This window comes from Cebus imitator, unplaced genomic scaffold, assembly GCF_001604975.1.
Source record: "Cebus imitator isolate Cc_AM_T3 unplaced genomic scaffold, Cebus_imitator-1.0 Scaffold345, whole genome shotgun sequence".
In the NCBI taxonomy this organism is placed as follows: Eukaryota; Metazoa; Chordata; class Mammalia; order Primates; family Cebidae; genus Cebus; species Cebus imitator.
The window spans coordinates 2,202,958-2,224,186 of NW_016107660.1; the positions used below are offsets into that span (position 1 = coordinate 2,202,958).

Below are 21,229 nucleotides of genomic sequence, written 5' to 3' on the forward strand. Positions count from 1 at the left end.
AATTGTGAGAAAATAAATTTCTATAATCCCAACACTTTGGGAGTATGAGATATGAGGATGGTTTGAACACAGGAGTTTGAGACCAGCCTGGGTGACATGCCGAAATCCTGTCTCTACAAAAAATACACCAAAATTAGCCAAGCATGGTGGCACATGCCTGTAGTCCCAGCTATGTGGGAGGCTGAGATGAGAGGATGGTTTGAGCTCAGGACACAGAGGTTAGATTGAACCAAGATCATGCTGCTACACTCTAGCCTAGGCAACAGAGCCAGACCTTGTCTCAAACAAACAAACAAAAAAATCTGTTGTTTAGGCCACTTAGTCTGTGGTACTTTGTTATGGCAGCCCTAGGAGATTAATACATATAATACATATAGGACTCTACATAAGCCTAAGGAAAAGTCAACTGTCAATTTCACAGAAGAAAAGACCAATGAGCATCCTTGGTACTCCCACTGGAAAGGGCTGACATCTTGATAGCCCTGTTTGCAACACTTATCTGAGTTTCCAGATGCATCACAAAGTGGTGATGTGAATTTGTTCTTGAGTCTCATGGCAGATGTGCTTAGCAGCAGTAAATTCTACCAAAGAAAGCTGCTCTTTTCCAGTAGTTCAGTTTCCTGAACTTTGTTTGATGTTTCGTTCCTTTGACCCAATGTAAAGTTGTGAAGCCATTCTCTTCTTTGAAGCAAACATGAAGAATTAACTCTCATTTTTTGGGAAAACTTATTTTAGTATAACATCAAAGAGGAGCTTTTTTCCCCCCAGGACCTGAGTAATTTGAGAATAGAAGGAAGAGATACCCCTGAGGTAGTGAGGTTGGTGAGAATGGATCTCTAATGTAAAGAAGAATATAAGCACAACTTCAATGAGAAGATGGACTACAGGTCACTATAAAAGAGACCTCAAGAAATTACAAAGACCCAAACCTTGCCCCACAGGACTTAGAACCAGAGAAAGATGTATGATCTAAAACATTAGCTTGAACATTAGGACACAGGGACCAAAAGGGAGTCAAGAGAATTTCTATAGCCACATCTCATCATAGTGTCAAATCTGTTGTTAAGAAAAAGAGAAGTGGATTTACACTGTACTTCAGACCAAGTGAATCTAACATATATTTACTGAGCATTTATCTAACAGCTGTGGAATACAAATTATTCTCATCAGCACATGTAACATTCTCCAGAACAGACCATTTGTTAGACCACAAAATAAGTTTCAACACATTTTTAAAAACTAAAATAATATCAAGTATCTTCTCAGACTACAGTGGAATAAAACTCAAAATAAATAATAAGAGGAACATTGGAAATAAAACAAATACATGGAAATTAGACCCGCTCCTAAATGACCATTGGGTCAATAAGAAATTTAAGAAGGAAATGAAAATATTTGTTGAAACAAATTGAAATGAAAACACAACACACTAAAACCTATGGGCTAAAAGCAGTGCTAAGAGGGAAACAATAAACATATACATCAAACAATTTTAAGACTTCAAATAAACAGTTTAACAATGCACCTCAAAGAAACTAGAAAAGCAAGAACAAACCAAATCATAATAAGTTCAGTAAAATGGCAGGATACAAAATCAACACACAAAAATTAGTAGCATTTCAACACACCAATAATGAACCAGCTGAGAAAGAAATAAAGAAAGCAATCCTATTTACAATAGCTACAAGAATAATCCCAGGAATAAATGTCACCAAAGAGGCAAAAGACTTCTACAAGGAAAACTACAAACCATTAATTAAAGAAATTAAAGAGGACACAAAAGAATGGAAAGACATCCCATGCCTATGGATCAGAATAATTAATATTGTTAAAATGACCATACTACCCAAACCAATCTAGAGAATCAATGTAATTCCTATCAAAACGCCAATGACATTCTTCTCAAAAATAGAAAAAAAATCTTAAAATCTGTATGAAACCACAAAAGAGCTCGAATATCCAAAGTGATACTGAGTAAAAAGAAGGAGCTCGACTATCCAAAATGATACTCAGCAAAAAGAACCATCTGAAGTTATACTACCTAACTTTAAAATACTCTGCAAAGTTATAGTAACTAAACAGTATGGTAATAGTATAAAAACAGACCCATAAGACCAATGGAAAGAGCCAAGAACTAAATCCATATATTTACAGCCAGCTGATTTTCAACAAAGGTGTTAAGAACATACATTAGGGAAAAGAAGGACACCTTCTTCGATAAATTGTGATGTGAAAAGTGGATATCCACATGCAGAAGAATGAAACTAGACCCCTATCTCTATCCATCTACAAAAATCAACTCAAAATGAACTAAAGACTTAAACATAACACCCAAAACTACAAAATGATTAGAAAAAAGTAGCAGAAACACTCCAGGACATTGGTCTAGGCAAATATTTTATGGCTAAGACCTGAAAAGCATAGGCAACAAAAAGAAAAATAGACAAATGGGACTCTGTCAAACTAAAAGGCGTATCCACAGTAAAGGAAATAATAATAGTGCAAAGAGTCAATCTATTCAATGTGAAAAAACATTTGCAAACTATTCAACTGAAAAGGGACAAATATTCTGCATAATAAGGAACTCAAACAACTTAAATGCAGAAAACCAAATTTCCCATTAAAAAGTAGGCAAAAGATCAGACACTTGTCAAAAGAAGATATATAAATGGCCAACAGACATACAAAAGAAATGCTCAATATCATGAATCATCAGGGAAATGCAAATCAAAGCCACAATGAGACATCTTACCCCAGTCAGAATGATATTATCAAAAAGACAAAAGATAACAAATGCTGGCGAGCACAGGGAGAAAGGCGTACTCTTATACACTGCTGGTGGGAATGTAAATTAGTACAGTGATTATAGAAAACAGTGTGGAGATTTCTCAAAAAACTAAAAATAAAACTATTATATGACCCAGCAATACCATTACTGGGTATTTATCCAAAGGAAAGGGTAGCTGTATATCAAAGGTATACCAGCACCCCATGTTTATTGTATCACTATTTACAATAGCCAAGATATGGAAACAACTAAGTGTCTGTCAGTGGATGAATAAAGGAAATGTGGCATATATACACAATGGAATATTATCCAGCTATATAAAAAAAGGAAATCCTGTCATTTGCAGCAACATTGATGGAACTGGAGGTCATTATGTTAAATGAAATAAGATAGGCACAGAAAGACAAACTTCCCAAGTTCTCACTCATCTGTGGGAGCTGAAAAAGTTGATGTCATGGAGGTAGTAAATAGAATCATAGTTATCAGGGACTTGGAAGGGTATGTAGAGAGAGAGGTTGGTTAATGGGTACCAACATACCGTTAGATAGAAGGAACAAGTTCTAGTGTTTACGGTAGGATGACTGTAGTTAAAAATAAGACACTGTATATTTAAAAATATCTAGAGAGAATATGTGAAATATTCCCAACATAAAGAAATGATAAAGGTTTGAGGTGACAGATACTCTAAATGCCCTAACTTGATTAATACACACTGCATGCATGTTATTAAAATATCACATATACCCCATAAGTATATACCAATATTATGCAGCAATAAAAAAATTGTCAGAGAAAGAAAAAATGTTTTCTGGGCTCTGAGGGCCTCCATCTCCATTGGCTCCACTGCTTTTAACTTTCTGCATGACTGAATTGAAGAAAGGCAGTCCATTGTTTAATTCAGAGGAAGGGAAAAAAAAAAGAAACTTTCAGGTAGGAATGAAATGAAAAATAATCAGCTGTGCCCAGCCAATCTCTTAGGTTTTTAAACAATTCACAGAATGGGTGGGAGGCAAGGAATTACAAGGCCTGGCTCTGCTCCTAATATTTCTAGGCCTTGGCTTCCTTAATCATAAAATATGGAAATTCTACTAAATAATCTCTTAAGTTTCTTCTAACTTTAAAGGTCTGCAATGCTTAAAGAAACCAAAACTCACTATGATTCTAAAACCAAAGAAGAAGACTATTTCCAGAGGATTTAAGGTAAATAAAGTAATAATAAACACTCGCAAGGGTACGCTGTACCAGCCATCATGGCTTGAGCACTTGATGTCCATTGATACTTTGTTGAGTGCAAGTTAACATTTTGTCTTTTAAAAGCATAGCTCATAAATCTTTCTGAAGCCCTGACTTTGCACAAGAGATTCAGTGAGCAATTTCTAATGTCATTTCAATAAGTAGTGTTAAATTACTCATCTGGGAAACTACTTAAAGCTGGAGACATCATCTTTCACTGGTGAATCTGATGATTATTTGAAACGCTATCTACATTTAAAGTATTCAGTAAAACAGTTCAGAATTATGACCAGAGGAACTACTTTCCATTTTTCTTGATTCTCTTTCTAGACTCAAGTGCTTGAGACTAAGGTATTTTAAAGTAAGCTCTTCTTCTTTTTTTTTTTTTTTTTTTTTTTTTTGGTGGGAGGCAAGAGATAATGCTGATTCTGTGTGGCAAAAATGGGAAATGTAGCTTTACAAAATTCACTGGACACCTTCCCTGTTCCAAGCATTATGCTGAAAACCAGACTGTGAGGAGAATCCAAAAAATGAAAACACCACCATTGCCCTGGAGGACTGAAGAGTTTGGCAGGGAGATAATGTCCATGCCAAGAGCTCTCCTATAATAAGTGGTCACAGGAATTGTGACATGGAGCAAAACTCAGGAGAGAACCTGCTTGGGATAGCTTACTTTGAATTTTGTCTTTAGGACCATACTTGGCACAGAGTAAGAACCATGTGTGAGAAAACATTATTTTAATTTGATCTTACATAATCAGTAGGACTTCGTCATGTGGACAAAAATGGAGTTATTAAGGTGAAAACAGCAGCAGCACAGAGGTGCGAAAATTTGAAGCATAATGAGGGAAAGAGTTTGTTAGAGATTCTGTCCATTCAAAATGCTAAATCACAGAAGATTTTTCTTTTTTTTTTTTTTTTTTTGAGACGGAGTTTCGCTCGTTACCCAGGCTGGAGTACAATGGCGCGATCTCGGCTCACCGCAACCTCCGCCTCCTGGGTTCAGGCAATTCTCCTGCCTCAGCCTCCTGAGTAGCTGGGATTACAGGCACATGCCACCATGCCCAGCTGATTTTTTTGAAGTTTTTAGTAGAGACGGGGTTTCACCATGTTGACCAGGATGGTCTCGATCTCTTGACCTCGTGATCCACCCGCCTTGGCCTCCCAAAGTGCTGGGATTACAGGCTTGAGCCACCGCGCCCGGCCCATCACAGAAGATTTTTCTAACCTAGTTCAGTTCCCCAGTCCAGGCCACCATCTATCTTGCCTGATACTGCCCTGACCTCAAGCTGGTATGAGGTTCTAGCCTAGTGGCTGGCACATAGTAGTTCATTTGTTGAATAAATGAATCAGCTGGCATTAGACATTAGATCCCCAGAATCTGTGCTTCATTGTAGAAGCATCAGAGGCATATAAACAAAGAAGGGATCCTTAGCTATTTGTGCTATCGACCATTTGTCAGCCTACTAAAGTCTAGGACATCTTCTCAAGACAATGTGTTAAATGTATGAACAAATACATAAGACTTAAAAAGGAAGTATGTATTAAAATACTTACATTAAAAACCGACTTCATGAGTTTCTGATACAACATCAGCACTTCTTTACTAACACATTAATGCTACATAATTAATGGTCGTATTACCATTATAATAATAACCATAATGTTACCATTATTATGGTAAATATTACCATTAATACAACCATTAACAGAGTCAAGAACTACCATAATTTCCAAGTAGCAATGATAAAAGATAAAGGATATCTTAAGATACCTGTCACAACTATAATGTGCTATGGAAGCATCCATGCTTTCTGTTGGTGATTAAGTGGAAGGTACTAATGTTACTGTGGTTTGTTGCCTACATCCATAATTGAGGGACATGTTCATCTCACTAACCTCCCTAGGGGCTGGAGACAATAAAGATGTAAATCATCCAAGTTCATGGACCCTCTGGATTCTAAGTGGTTCCATATCTAGTTTGAATCACCTGATTGGAACTGAAAAAACATAGCATCTTAAACTCTGCCCTATAGGAATGGGAACAGAGGAGTGATCCTTTCCAAGGATCCAGCCACAGGAGGGACAGAGCTGCATGGCATTGACAAGCCTAGGTGTCCATCTTAATTTCAGCACTTAACTGATGTGTGACTCTGGGCATTGGTGTCCTCATCTATTAAAGAAGGATCATAACACTAAGAAGAACATCACAGAAGGTAATCAATAAAAAGCATTACAGTTGTCACCTCCTCTTCAGTATTAGCACATTAGCAATTCTAAAAGGGAAAAGCAAGTTTACACCACCCTTATGGAACACAGCATCTTATACTCTGTTGCTCTTTCTCAGATTTTGCTCCACACAGATGGTTCAGTAACCACAAGAATATATTTCAATATCATCAAAAAGCTTTCCCCAAGTCACTGTATTTGCAGTCTTTGAGGTAAATAAATAGGGAAGAAAAATATGGCCATTTTGTCAGAGAATGTATAGGAGAGTAATATTCTGAGATACATAAACTTAGAGAGCATTCTTCCACTGCACCCCCACATATCTACATATATTAATTCAAAAAATTATAAAAGATGACAGTAAAATTAAAATAAGAACAGGAAAAAAATGAATGGAGACTATCGGATAATAGTCTAACATTTGAAAACATGGGGAAAAGTTTTATTTCCACACTAGTCACATCCATGTGTTCTCTTTTAATTCTTCCCAGTCATGAAAATACATTTCATGAGCAAATAAACGTAAGCCTAGGTAATTGGAGAAAAGGTTTGGAAATGAAGGTCTTCTAGCTTTATTTCAGAATACTTCATATAGAACTTTAACAAGATGACAGAATGGGAGGTCCCAGCTTCACTACCCATGACAAAGAGTTCAACTAGCAGCTATCCACAGAAAGAACACTGAGGTGAAACCCTGCAAATTAGAAACCAATCTCAGTCACCTACATGATCCACACAAAGGAAAAGAGAAATAGACTCACTTTAACCACTTTACTCCTCCCCCTTCCCCCAAGTTGGCACAGGGCCACACAGAGAGGATTCCCTTGGGACCACATTTCTCTACGGAGGAAAAGAGAATCAGAGGCAGACACCCAGTTTCCCTAGGATTCTCAAACATTTCGCAGGAAGCCCACGATCATTTCACACCTCCACCAAGACCTGTGTCCAGAAGGAAATCACACATCTAAAGCAGCTGGGGTCAGGTAGCAACAAAGCAAGGAAGCAGAGCCCACAGCAACCAGGATGTAGACCCTGGTGGTAGCATCTTTCCTCAGATTAGAGAAGTTTTCAACTCTTATTTTTAAAAATATGCTTCCTGGCTTCCTTTCTCTTTCTTCTCCTTCTTAAATTTCTATTGTGTGAAGATTAGGTCTCTTGATGGTGCCTTATCCATGAGTCCTGTAGGCTTTCTTCATTCTTTTGCATTATTATTTTTCTCTCTCTCTCTACTGATTGGATAATTTCAATTTTCCAGAAAAACAAAAGCGAAGGGAGTTGATCATCAGTACTGCTACCTTACAGGTACTGATAAATGAAGTTTTTAAAAGCTGAAGCAAAAGGCTGCTATTAAATAATAAATAACGTAAAAATTATGAAAGCACAAAATCCAATGGCATAAGTAAAGCAGAGCCATATTCAGAATAATGATGATGTGTAAGGCAATTTTATCCCTAGCATAAGGGTTAAAAAAATAAAACCGTTAATAACAACTATACCTAAAATAAATTGTCAATGGATATCCATTACAAAATAATATAAATTCTGACACTAGAACTATAAGGTGTAGGGGAGGGAGAAGTAAACGTGTAGAGTTGTTATATACAATCAAAGTTATCATCAACTTGAAATAGGCTGTTTTAAGTGTAAGATGTTCTATGTAAGCCTCTTGGTGATTAAAAAGCAAAGTCTTTAAGTAGAAGAGCAAAACAAAAATACAAAGGATTCAAAGCACACCACTGCAGAAAACCATAAAACCATAAAGTCAGAAGAAAGGAAGAAAAATAATCTACAAAACAACCAGAAGGCAATTAACATAATGGCAGTTGTTTTTACCTATCAATAATTACCCTGAATGTAAATAAATTAAATTACTAAATTAAAAGAAACAGAGTGACTGAATGGATATGAAAACAAAACCCAACTATATGCTGGGTCACCTCCCTTTTAAAGACACACATAGACAGAAAGGGAAGGAATGGAAAACAATATTCCACACAAATGGAAACCAAGAGAGCTGGGATAGCTATACTTACATCAGGCAAAATAGACCTCAAGTCAAAAACTGTAAGAAGAGACAAAGAAGGACATTATATAATGATTAAGGGGTCAATTCATCAAGAGAATACAATGATTGTAAATACAAATGCACCCAATACTGAAGCACCTTAATATGTAAAACAAATATTAAAAGATTGAAGGGAAAGACATTGCAATACAATAATCATATAGGACTTCAATATCCTATGTTCAATAATGGGCAGATCAACCAGACAGAAAAGCAATAAGGAAACATGGGACTTGAACAACACTTTAGATCAAATGGACCTAGCAAACATACAGAACATTCCATCCAACAGCAACAGATTATACATTCTTCTTCTCAAGTGCATCTAGAATATTATCCAGTATGATCATATGTTGGGTCACAAGACAAGTCTTGTGAAATTAAAGAAGGCTGAAATCCTATCAAGTTTTCTGACCACAATGTAAACAAACAGAATTCAATCACATGGAGAATTTCAGAAAATTCACAAATATATATAAATTAAACAACATGATTTGGAACAGCCAATGAGTTAAAAATATCTTGAGACAAAACAAAAACAGAAATACAACGTACCACAACTTATGGAATGTGGCAAAGGTACTTCTAACAGAGAAGTTTATAGCAATGATGCCTACATCAAAAAATAAGGAATATATCAAGTGGTTTAATGTTATACCGCAAGAAAATTGAGAAAGCTGAGCAAACTAAGCTCAATGTCAATAGAAAAAAGAAATAATAAAGATCAAAACAAAAATACATGAAATAGAGCTTAGAAAATAATTCAAAAGATCAAAATGAAAGTAAGAGTTGGTTTTTTGAAAAGATAAGCAACATGGACAAACTTTTAGCTAGGGTAAGAAAAAATGGAAGACACAAGTAAATAAAATGAGAAATGAATAGGGAGACATTACACTGATCACAGAAATACAGAGAATATTAAGACAATATTATTAACAATTACATGCCAAAAAGTAGCATAACATTCAAGAAATAGATAAATTTCCAAACACATTTAATCTACCAAAACTGAATCACAAAGAAATAGAAAAGCTGAGCAGACCAATAACCAGCAAGGAGACTGAACCAGTGATTTAAAAACAAACAACAAAACAAAAGGAAAAACAAAAAAAGTTACTTCCATAAAAATGACTTTACTGCTGAAGTCTACCAAACAGTTAAAGAAGAGTGCCATTAGCCACGTGTGATGGTGCATATCTGTGGTTCCCACATGGGAGGCTGAGGCCAGAGGATCACTCAATCCTGGGAGGTTGAGGCTGCAGTGAGCCATCTTCATGCCACTTTACTCCAGCCTTGGCAACAGAACTACAACCTGTCTTAAAAAAAAATTTTTTTTTAAATAAAGAAGAATCCCAATCCTCACAAACTCTTCAAGAAAAAAAAACCAATCAAAGAGATAGCACTTCCAAACTCTTTTAATGAGGCCAGGATAGCTCTTCTTACAAGCCAAACAAGGACATTACATGAAAANAAAAAAAAAAAAAAAAAAAACAAAAAAAAACTATAGGAAAAGCTCTTTCATGAACATAAATGCCAAAATCCTCAACAAAATACTGGCAAACTAAATTTAATAGCACATTAAAAGAATCATTCACCATAATTAAGTGGGATTTATCAATATATGCAAATCAATAAATGTGATAATCACATATACAAAAGATAAAAAGCATATCATCGTTTCATTAGATGCAGCAAAAACATTTGACAAAATTCAACATTCTTTAATGATTAAAAAATACTCAACAAATAAGGCACGAAAGGAATGTACCTGAACACAGTAAAGGCCATAAAACACACAACTAACAATTATATTTAGCAGTGAAAAACTGAAACTCTTTTCCCTAAGATCTGGAACAAGATAAGGATGCCCATTCTTGCTACTTCTATTCAACGTAGTATTGAAAATCCTTAGAGAAATCAGGCAAGAGAAAGAAATAAAAGACATCCAATTAGAAACGGAGGAAATGAAATCGTTACTGTTTGTTGATAACATAATCTTACATATAGAAAACACTTAAGATTCTACCAATAAACTGTTATAACTAATAGTAAAGTTGCAGGACACAAAATCAACACACAAAAATCAGTACTGTTTCTATACACCAACAAATGAGCTGAAAAAGAAATGAAGAGAACAATTCTACTTACAATACCTACCAAAAAAAAAACTTCAGAATAAATTTAACCAAAGAGGTGAAAACTATAACACATTGATGAAATAAATTGAAGAAGATACAAGTAAATGGAAAGATATCTTGTGCTCATAGATTAGAAGAATTAATATTGTTAAAATGACCATACGACAATCCCTATCAAAATTCTAATGTCATTTTTCATTGAAATAGAAAACAATCCTAAAATTCCACATGGAATTAAAAAACACAAAACAAAACAAACACCAAATACCCAAAGCTATCATAAGCAAAAACAACAAAGTTGGAGGTATCACATTACCTGACTTGAAACTATACTACAAGGATATAGAAATTAAAAGAGCATGATACTAGCATAAAAATTGACTCATTAACCAATGGAAGAGAACAGAAGGCCCAGAAATGAACCCATACATGTAGAGTCATTTGATTTTTGACAAAGGTGCAAAAACATTAGGAAAAGGATCATCTCTTCAATAAACGGTGTTGGGAAAATTGGATATCCACATGCAGAAGAATAAAATTGGATCCTTATATCACACCATATAAAAAATAAACTCAAAATGGATTAAAGGCTTAAACATGAGACCTGAAACTGTAAAACTATGATAAGAAAACAAGGGGAAAACGAGACAATATTGGTCTAGGCAATGATTTTTATATTTGACCCCAAAGGCACGGGCAACAAAATAAAATATAGACAAATGGGATTAAATCAAAATGAAAAGTTTTCGTTCAACAAAGGAAAAAACAGAGTGAACAGACAAACTATGGACTTGGAGAAAATATTTGCAAGCCACATATCTGACAAGGGATTAATATCCAACATATATAAGAAACTCAAACCCTCTATAGAAAGAAAACAAATAATCTAATTTAAAAATAGACAAGGGACCTGAATAGACATTTCTCAACAGAAGACATACAAAAGGCTAGCAGATATATTTACATAATACTCAACATCACTAACCACTCGGGAAATGCAAATTAAAACCACAATGAGGTATCACCTTATACCTGTCAGAATAGCATTATCAAAAAGATTAAATGTAAAAAGTGTTGGTGTGGATGTGGAGAAAAGGGAAGCCTTGTAAAATGTTGGTGGGAATGTAATTTAGTACAGCCATTATGAAAAAGATTCCTCAAAAAACTAAAAATGGAATTACAATATGATCCGGCAATCCCAGTTCTGGGTACTCACTCAAAAGATTTGAAATCAGTATGTCAAAGGGATGTCTGCATGCCTATGTTCACTACAGCACTATTAAACAATACACAAGTTACAGAATCAACCTAGGTGTCCATCAGTAGATGAATGGATGAAGTTGTGGCATATATACACAATGAAGTACTATTTAGCCTTTAAAAAGAAAAATATTTTGTAATTTGCAAATTACAAAATTACATGGATGGAATCAGATAACATTATGCTAAGTGAAATAAGCCAGGCACAGAAAAACAAGTACCACATGTTCTCCCTTATATGTGGAATGTAGAACAACTGAACTCAAAGAAGCAGAAAGTAGAATGGTGGTTACGAGCCTGGGGAGACGTGGGGAATGGGTAGATGTTGGTCAAAGAGTACAAAGCCTCAATTAGACAGTAGTAATAAGGTTTTTGTTCTTGAAAATATATTACACAGTGTGATGAATACAGTGAATAATACTGTATTTTAGATTGGAAAATTGCTAAGAGAATACATTTCAAATCTCACCACAAAAATAAGTACTTAAGGTGATAATGTTAATTGATTTAATTGTTCCACATTGTATTAAAAAATAATTTTGTACCCCATAAATACCTACTTGTCTATTTAGAATTTAAAAATTTTAAATTTAAAAAAAGATTTACTCCACAAAGATCCACTGTGTAATGTCAATGTAGCAGGCAACATGCTGGGGATACAGGATGGAGGCTGTTCCTGCTTCCACAAAGGTCTCGGTCCAGTGGAGGGCTCCTAAACAAAAAATTGCCGTCCAGTGAAATAAGCACATGATGGGGGTTTGTATATTGCTCCTGGGAAATGCAGCAGAAGCAGCACTGTGTCTGGGGAAGGCTCTCTATAAATGCTCCTTTTAGCAAGCGACTGTATTCACAAACACCAGCCTCCCACAGTACACCAAGCACAGGGCAGGGTGAGCCCAGGAGAGAGACTTGGGTTGAATCCCAACTCTTTATTATTTGTATGACTTTTGACAAATCATTTAACCTCTTTGGTGGTTGTTTCTGCATTCATAAAATGGGATGGTAATATGTACTTTTAAATTGTGAAGATTCAATGAGATAATATATGTATAAAGTGTATAGGACATTGCTGGCACATAGTAGAAACAATTATACATAGAAACAATTTTTAAAAGTGTCTATAAAAATCCTTTTAATGGCTAAAAAGCTATTTGCAGATTATTACTTCCTCATGGGAAAATATCACATAGCTTACTTTTCTTTGCATTCTCAGTAACTGATAAATGGTAGGAACTCAATATCTGTGTTTCTGAGAAACTTTTGAACCTCCTGGAAAAAGCTTGAAACAAAGCAATCATTAGAGTTTTTTTGGTTTTAATAAGGATTAAAATCTAAAATGTGCAACAAATGAAGACAAGAATACACAAGAACAGAAATGAGGCCAAATTTGAATTTGCTAATGAAAGAGGGAAAAGATATGATTTGTTTAAAAAGCTGCTCTGCTGTCCTTCCATTTTGAGGGAGGAAAACACTGTTCAGGGAAAACATGAATATCTCTGACATATGTAGCTAGGAGAAAGAATTTTAAAAATTAGTTAACTTGTTTTTGTTTTCCAAGCAAAATATATTCAAGGTTAAAAAGTATCCTAAAATACAGACGCGCCTTAAGAACAACAAAAATCTCCTGTAATCCCATCAAGCGCAATGGTAATCACTGTTTACCTGTGAATCTGGACCCTCCACTCTGGCTTGGAGCTCTACCAGCTACAGCAGTATTATAGCAAAACAGGTAACACAGAAACATGTTTTATCTTGCACAGAAGCACGCAGCCCAGGTGATGTTCTCAATAAATAATGACAAGAAAACCTTTCTGAGCGTCTAAAAAGCTGTTGTCACGAAAACTGAGGTTTACCAGTCCACGACTTTCTACTGACTTTGGGAAATCACTTTGGGACACAGTTTGGGAAATGCTGGACTCTAAAATCCCAATAGGATACAAACAATTGTTCCTGAGGAAAAAAAAAAAATGAGTTCAAAATCCCTAGGGTATCCTACTGCCCTGGCAGAAGTCCACTGTGATCAGTTAAATGCAAATGAATCAAAAACATCTGGTCTAAATTTGTTTTAAAGTTTACAAGGGTTTAAATATGAAGAAAGTTTGGCAAAATATAGTTTTGAGTCTGCTGAATCTAGAATTTTATATTTTTTAAAAAGGCCAAGAGGTTTTACAGAGCATGAGACAAAGTAAAGATAATTTTATAAAGTTAACTAATACGAGTAGTTTGTCAAAATATTTCTTTGTTTCTCTAGTTTCCTAACACTTTAACAGTGTTAGAAAACACTGCTAAAATGGCTTGTACTTCCAAGTTGGATTTGCCAATTTATGTATGTTTGGGTTTCCGTACACCGAGATCTGACCAAGTGTGCAGTATGGGTTAATGAAAAGCTAAGTTTACATTTATAAATATGCACACACACACATACACACACATACATATACATGTATATAAATATAAATTAGACATATACATACCTACCTATAATTTCAGGAATTTTCAAAGTCTTTAATAAGCTAATACATGTTATGAATCTCCAATAAAGGGGATGCAGCGTGACCTAATACATTGGCCGCAGCATCCGGATCTTTTTGGCCTTCTGCATGGGACAAACTTTGGGAAACGCTAGAATCTTAAATCCAAACAGGATATAAATGATGGGGATAGAGATGATTTTAACCACCTGTAGTCAATGCACCTGATAGCAATAACATAAGTGTAGCCAGAGATGGACCCTGTATGGCAGACACACCTGACTGTGTGTTCTGAGCTAAGGAATCCTAGAGCAGCCAACTTGGGGATTTGTCCCTCATCTATGAGGAACATCTGAGCCCCCAGCCCACCCCAGGGAACACAGGCTATACAGCAGATCAAGGCCCCAAGTTCTGGGTTGAATAAAGGTTGCCACGTGGAGGTTGTTAGCAAAATGGTGCTAACTGAAAATGCTATGTAAACTGCATGCTCTTTGCAAGTGGTTGCTGTTCTCCTGTCCAGTCTCTGGCCTGGTCTCTCTGGTCTTTCTTTCCTGTATGTAAGCCTTCAGTAAAGGCCCATGTCTTGCTTGCTGGCCCTGGGTCTTTTCTTCAGCTTCTTGAATCTAGTGCCATCCCCACTAGAGTTGATAGGGGTTCGGCACACCACCACCTGCAATCTCAAGCTATCCATTCAAAGATACGTTAAACAGTTAATAAACACTTGCTATGTGTTTCGTCCAGTCTTGACATTCCTCAGTTTGCACACATCTGAGCATTCTAATCCTACACTTAAATCTACACTTTTCTTACACATAAAAGAGAACCTGGATGGGCACAGTGGCTCATGCTTGTAATCCCAACACTTTGGGAGGCCGAGGTGGGCAGATTGCTTGAGGTTAGAAGTTCAAGACCAACCTGGCCAACAGAGTGAAACCCTGTCTCTACTAAAAATACAAAAATTAGGTAGGTGTGGTGGTACATGCCTGTGATCCCAGCTACTCAGGAGACTGAGATGAGAGGATCGCTTGAACCCAGAAGGTGGAGGTTGCAGTGAGCCGAGATCATGCCACTGTACTCTAGCCTGAGTGACAGGGCGAGACTCTGTCTCAAAATAAAAAATAAAATGAAAAGAACCAAAACCAAAGCCTACTACTTAAGAGTAGCTTGTGTGCAAACATTTACGTTTTCTCTTCCCTGGTTGGAATAAACTTCAAAGGTGGAAGGTTTGCTTTCATTCCCTCAACCCTCTTATTGTTCACCAACCCATGCAAACCTAGTGGCATTACAGAGCTACCCCAACTGGTGAAAATGGCAGGATGTGCCCACCTTGTCTCAACAAAGGAGTCCCCTGTGGAGGTGAGGAGTAAGAGAGGAGTGAAATGTTGTTCGGGATTTTGCCTATTAACAATTCTCTTGCCATTTGCTCTTGAGAATGGACCTCAGAGCTAACTCACATCAACACTACTCTCCAGCTCTGCCCCTACACCCTGTTATTTGATCAAGGTGAGGGGATTTGTTTGCCTTCCTACTAATTATCCCCTTGGTGAGAAAATGAGAAGAAAGTGTAGCTGATCACAGAGTCTTTCCCTCCATGATTATGCTGGGAATTGGATTGCCCTGCGGGGCTGCCAAATCCCTGCAGAACTCTGCCACAGATGACAGGGATGAGGGTGCAGCTCTGCTCTCTGCAGCCCACTACCAAGCAAGGGCACCAAGGCAAACAGGCTGGGCCCGGAGCACCATAATCCCTCTCCAAACAAGAGATGAATTACAGAGCATGAGGTGCCCAGTGGTTACTCTGACACACTGTGCTCTCAGGGCTCCAAATGAGGCTGCAAGTCTGAGGAGCTCTTCACCCTCTATCTCCCTCTGCAATGCTAAAGGGTAATGGGGTGGGTGGGGAACAATGACAAATGTTTCCCAAAGGCAGTTCCTCCCAAGGTCCCCAGGCACAGAAGCCAATCATAGGGAACTCCCCACAGCATCTCTGTATTTACTGCTTGCTGCTGAGAAATGCAAAGCCCTTCTCAGATCTCATGCCACATGCTATAGTGTGGGTAACAGCCCTCTTTGGGGTAACAGAGGAGTGGATAGTAATTATCCTTACATCCCATATCAAATGGAAACGAGGCAGAGAGATATTAAATTAGGATTTAAAAAAAAATTCCTACAGCACTTTGCAATGTACAAAATGCCTTCATATACACTCTGTCATCCTGACTGGGCAGGATGGCTCAGTTCCATTTTACAGACAAGAAAGTAAAGCTCTGAAGAAATGACTTTTCTGGAAGAGAGACTGATGGGAATCTGCCCCATAACTTCAGAGGGATTGTTTACCCAGCCAAAACCATCCAGCCTCAAGCAGGACTCTTCCAAAGGCTGGCACTGCCACAAGCCTGGTGCCAGGCAGAGGGCAGGGCATCACCTGGCTGGAGGGCTTTCCAATGTGCACAAATATCCTCGAAGCTCTCAATAGCTCAACTGAAAGCATTTTTTTTCCTTTTTTGTTTTTTGAGACCAAGTCTCACTCTGTCACCTAGGCTGGAGTGCAGTGGCACAATCTTGGCTCGTTGCAGCCTCTGTTTCCTGGGTTCAAGCGATTCTCCTGCCTCAGCTTCCCCAGTAGCTGGGATTACAGGCATGCCACCGTGCTGACCTAATTTTTGTATTTTTAGTAGAGATGGGGTTTCACCATGTTGGCCAGGCTGATCTCAAACTCCTAGCCCCAAGTGATTCACCTACCTCAGCCTCCCAAAGTGCTGGGATTACAGGCCCAAGTCACCACACCTGGACAACTGAAAGCATTTTAAAATTCCCGGCTACTGGAGTAAATGCATAAATGTCACATGCTGAAAAATACTTGTTCATTCTCCTAAACAGTGTCTTTCCTTCTCCTTCTGTTTTGGGACCCCGGATGAGTTAAACACTTTTCAAAGCCAGAGCTCCACCCTGACTGCACAGGTCAGGAAGAGCCTTGTGGGTAACCTCAGTCAGGATGCATCCAGACCCTGTCTCCATGGCCTGCAGAGCTGCTCTCTGAGGACTCACCCCACTGCTTCTCATTTCCCAGGCTCATGGAGATACACCGCTTGTCACCTCTAGGCCTGAAGGGCAGATGGAGGTGAGATGCAAAGGAAGACTTCCATCATAAGCAGATGGAAGCATTCCCAAGCACCTCGGCCAACCTGGATCCTAGTTTGATTACTAAAGAATAGGGAGACTTCAAAGTAGAATGTCTAGAAATTTATTTACAGAACATAATACTGTGGGCACACAGCAGTTATCTGTAAGCATTCATATCTGTTAAGGACATATGGACTTATCCTCAAGCTCTGCCTGCTACACATCTTGTTTTAAATCCCTTGGTCCTATTGATGTTAAAAATAAGCCCCCAAGACAATACTGTATATGTATATATGCTTGTATGCATTCTCTATACATATCTGTATGGAAGGTCTTGGGGGTAACAGCAAATAAATAACTATCATGACTTGAGGCATTGCCAGGTTTGGGAAGTGGCTGGAAAAGGGTTTGGAAGTTTCACTGAAATTCAGATCATCCATTTCTCAGTGGTGTTCTCTTAACAAGTTGTTTAACCTTTCTCAGGCTCAGTGTCAACTAGGAAATGGGGAGAATGATACCTGCCTTGCAGAATTGCTGTAAAAGCCAGAGATCATATACCTCACATGCTGGTACACAGCAGACACTCGGTAAGTGCTAGCTATAATTATTACTACTGCAAAGGAGGATGGGGCTGGGTGTGGTGGCTCACGCCTGTAATCCTAGCATTTTGGGAGGTCAAGGCAGGCAGATCACCTGAGGTCAGGAGTTTGAGACCAGCCTGACCAACATGGCGAAAGCTTGTCTCTACTAAAAATACAACAAGTAGCTGGGCATGGTGGCACACACCTGTAATTCCAGCTACTCGGGAGGATGAGGCAGGAGAATCACTTGAACTTAGGAGGCAGAGGTTCCAGTGAGCCAAGATTGTACTACTGCATTCCAGCTTGGGTGACAGAGTGAGACTCAAACAGAAACAAACAAACAAAAAAGAGGATGGTACCAAAAGGCCATACCTCTCCCCTCCCTGTAGCCATGGAAACTGCCTCCTGCTGAATAAGAGCATTCCTTCTCATTCTCTAGTCCTGGATTTGCCTTTGAGTCTCTGGTGTAACTCTGGCATAGAGGCTAGTTAGTTCCCGGTGGGGACCAAGTGTGCAGGCTATTCCAACACACCTGTTCCCCCTTTCAACCTCAGATCCACTCTACCTGCTCTGGTGACTGACCTCTGTAGGCTGCTTCTCCAGGGCTTCATGCCCTTTGGCCTCAGGCTAGGATCTGCCAGTTGGCAACACCAGCACCAGATCTGGGAATTTATTCCTCCCTCTCTCCCTGCTTGGTCAAATCTCTGCAGTGGCTCTGTCCTACCAGTAGCCATCGCTCCTGTTGGGCAGCCCCTCTTCTATGATTCCAGCGCTTGCTTCCTCTGTAGGTGGTCCCTTCATTAAGTTCTCTCCAGATAAACCTTTTTAGGGCACCATCTGCTTCCTGCCAGGACCCTAACCAAAATAGGGGAGGAGGTTTTCTTGATGCAAACTGTAACACTGTCAGAATGAATTTAGCACAAGGAGATGTTAAAAATAATTATAAGCTGTGGAGGCAGACTAATAATGTTCAGGCTAGGGTGCTGATTTTCATTACTTGAACCTCTAAGAATTAACTTTTGTCTAATAGAAAAGTAGAGAAGACAATGAAAAAACAGCATAAGCCTAGAGATACTGGCTCTTCCTTCAATGAGGCACCCGTTCTGTAACTCTCCAAAGCAACAAGAACCTTGCAGCAGGAAAGAGAATTTGTTTCATCCCTGATGGCCACTTATTCTGTGTCAAGCATCATGTAAGTTATCCTACATAAACTGTCTCAAGGTGGGGTGAGTACTATTAGTATCCCCATTTTTTCAGACGAAATAGAGTCGTAAAGATAGTAAGGATCGTGCCTGAGGTCACACAGCTGGTCAGTGCAGAACCAGGATTTGAATCTGAGCAGTCTGGCTCTAGAGTCCGGGTACCCCAAACTAATGCATATATATCTCCTCCTTTGAATGGCCTGGAAAGGGGGCCGAGAGCAATGAAAAGTAAAGCAGGGAGGCAAGCTCAGCCTCTCCTGCTAACAGCCTCAGCTGCTGAGGTATGCTCCCATCCATGAGATGCCCCCAGTGTGGAAACGGGGCTGTGGGGGCATATTTCAGCCTCTGACCAGGATCATCAGCCACAGAAACTAATCAGAACTGAAGGAGTGTCTGTGAAAATAAAACAATATAAAGAACCACAGCTTCTGAAGACAAAGAGGGTCCATGCTAAACTAGGATTCTCTGCAACATTATCAAATACCAAACCAAATCCTGCCTGAACCCTCCAGTCTGTAAGAGAGATCCCTCTTTATACTGGGAGAATTCAGTGGCACATGGCATGAGGACAAACATCCAAAGCTTAAAAATGATCTAGAAACTCTGAACAACACGGAGAAGGAAAAACAAATGTTGTAAACACACTGGGTTATTTCATCTGGAGAAACGAGCAGTAACTTCATCACTTTCAGAAAAAAACAATCTCTTGGGCCAAATAACCAAAACACCAAGAACATCTTTCCAATGCCAAATATCTTTCCAGTGCCATTCCCAAACCTTGCCTGTAATTCAGCACTTGTTAACAGACCCATATTCCACCTGCAAAGAAAGCAAGCATTCCATCTTACGCCTACTGGAAAGTTTAATAAATGAGGCATAGTACATTGCTGATTGACGTATCACTCAACCAAGGCATAACAGAATAAACACTTAACTCCAAAATGATTTGTAGTCTGGACACAGTGGCTAAGTCTTGATTCTCATTCTGTTTCACATAACATTCACTTTTTCCCTGCTTAAATCTACCTCCCTCTTATTGAAAAGGCAAGATGCGTGGGTAGTAGGATGAAAGATTCAGCCTTGTGCATATTTACACATAGTTTAATAATCCCAGGAGAAAATAAATTGACAGAATGGTATTTATACCAAACAGTCAGAAAACAACATATTAAAATAAACTGTCAAATGGTTGCCCAGTATGAATAATCTGCATCCAATCATCCAATTTGTGTACACATTTTCCCCAGTGCAATTTCCACTTTGAGTTCTAGCTTTTTGACTGGATAACAACACCTGAATTCATTCTGCAAACGAAGCCAGCTGCAGCAATTGTAAAAGGACTTTAAAGTGGACCTGGGTACACCAAAAGTGATTTGCAAAGCCCTCTGTCTTAGAGCTCTATCTTACCAGTCGAGTCAGCCCCAGAAGCCCGGCCACTCGTCTGCTCCTCAGCATTAATGAGCTGTAGGTCTGTATATGAACATCCAAAGCTAGGACTGCTGGTGTCTTCAGAATGGGTGGTCCAGCTGCTCTCAGAGGTCAGAGGGCATCTCCCCAGGGAGTCAAAGGAAGGGCATGTCCAGCAGGGCATGGTCAATGGTAGGGCTGGGGAGAGACCACAAACCAAAAGCGTAGAAGATAAATAGCTGTACTTAGTTTGTCTTTAGTGATTATCTTACTTTCATCTTGCTCCCATCCTATGAAATCTCAACAGTCATACAAGGCAAGGAAGTCTTGTATGGGGAATATCACTCATGACACAGACAGGGAAAACTGATTGACTGAGACCCCATGGTGAGTCAGTATCAAACCAGCATGAAAACTAGGGTCTCAGGACTCTCCAATCAAAGAAAATCTCACTAAAGGAATATGAGTTACTTCGGGGTCTAGTTTTACTTCTAAACTTAGATTTCACCTTCATTCAAACCCAAACTACAGGAATCTTGCAGTCTCACCCTTACTGTTACATTTCCTCCATTTTTAGTGGCACAAGAAAACCCACCAATTTACACTGAAACATTAGAGCCAGTTTAGGTTAATGGCTAAAGAGTAGATATGTAGCTATATGTGTACATGTATGTGGCATGCCCTGCTTGCTTTGAGTTCACTGTAACGGGAGATTCTGTAGACTGTCACATA

At 38.5% G+C, this 21,229-nt stretch overlaps 1 protein-coding gene across 8 annotated transcripts in view; it reads right to left on the reverse strand.

Moving 5' to 3' along the window:
- STON2 (stonin 2) overlaps positions 1 to 21,229 on the reverse strand; it is a 174,537-nt gene that overhangs the window by 85,357 nt on the left and 67,951 nt on the right. For all 8 annotated transcript variants that reach the window (XR_001818360.2, XM_037730452.1, XM_017505944.2 and 5 more), the window contains one exon: positions 20,498 to 20,695. Coding sequence is in view for 7 of the 8 variants with exons in the window: in XM_037730452.1 (XP_037586380.1) it covers positions 20,498 to 20,695 (198 nt within the window). In the remaining variant the exon portion in view is untranslated. The remainder of the gene's footprint in view (positions 1 to 20,497; positions 20,696 to 21,229) is intronic.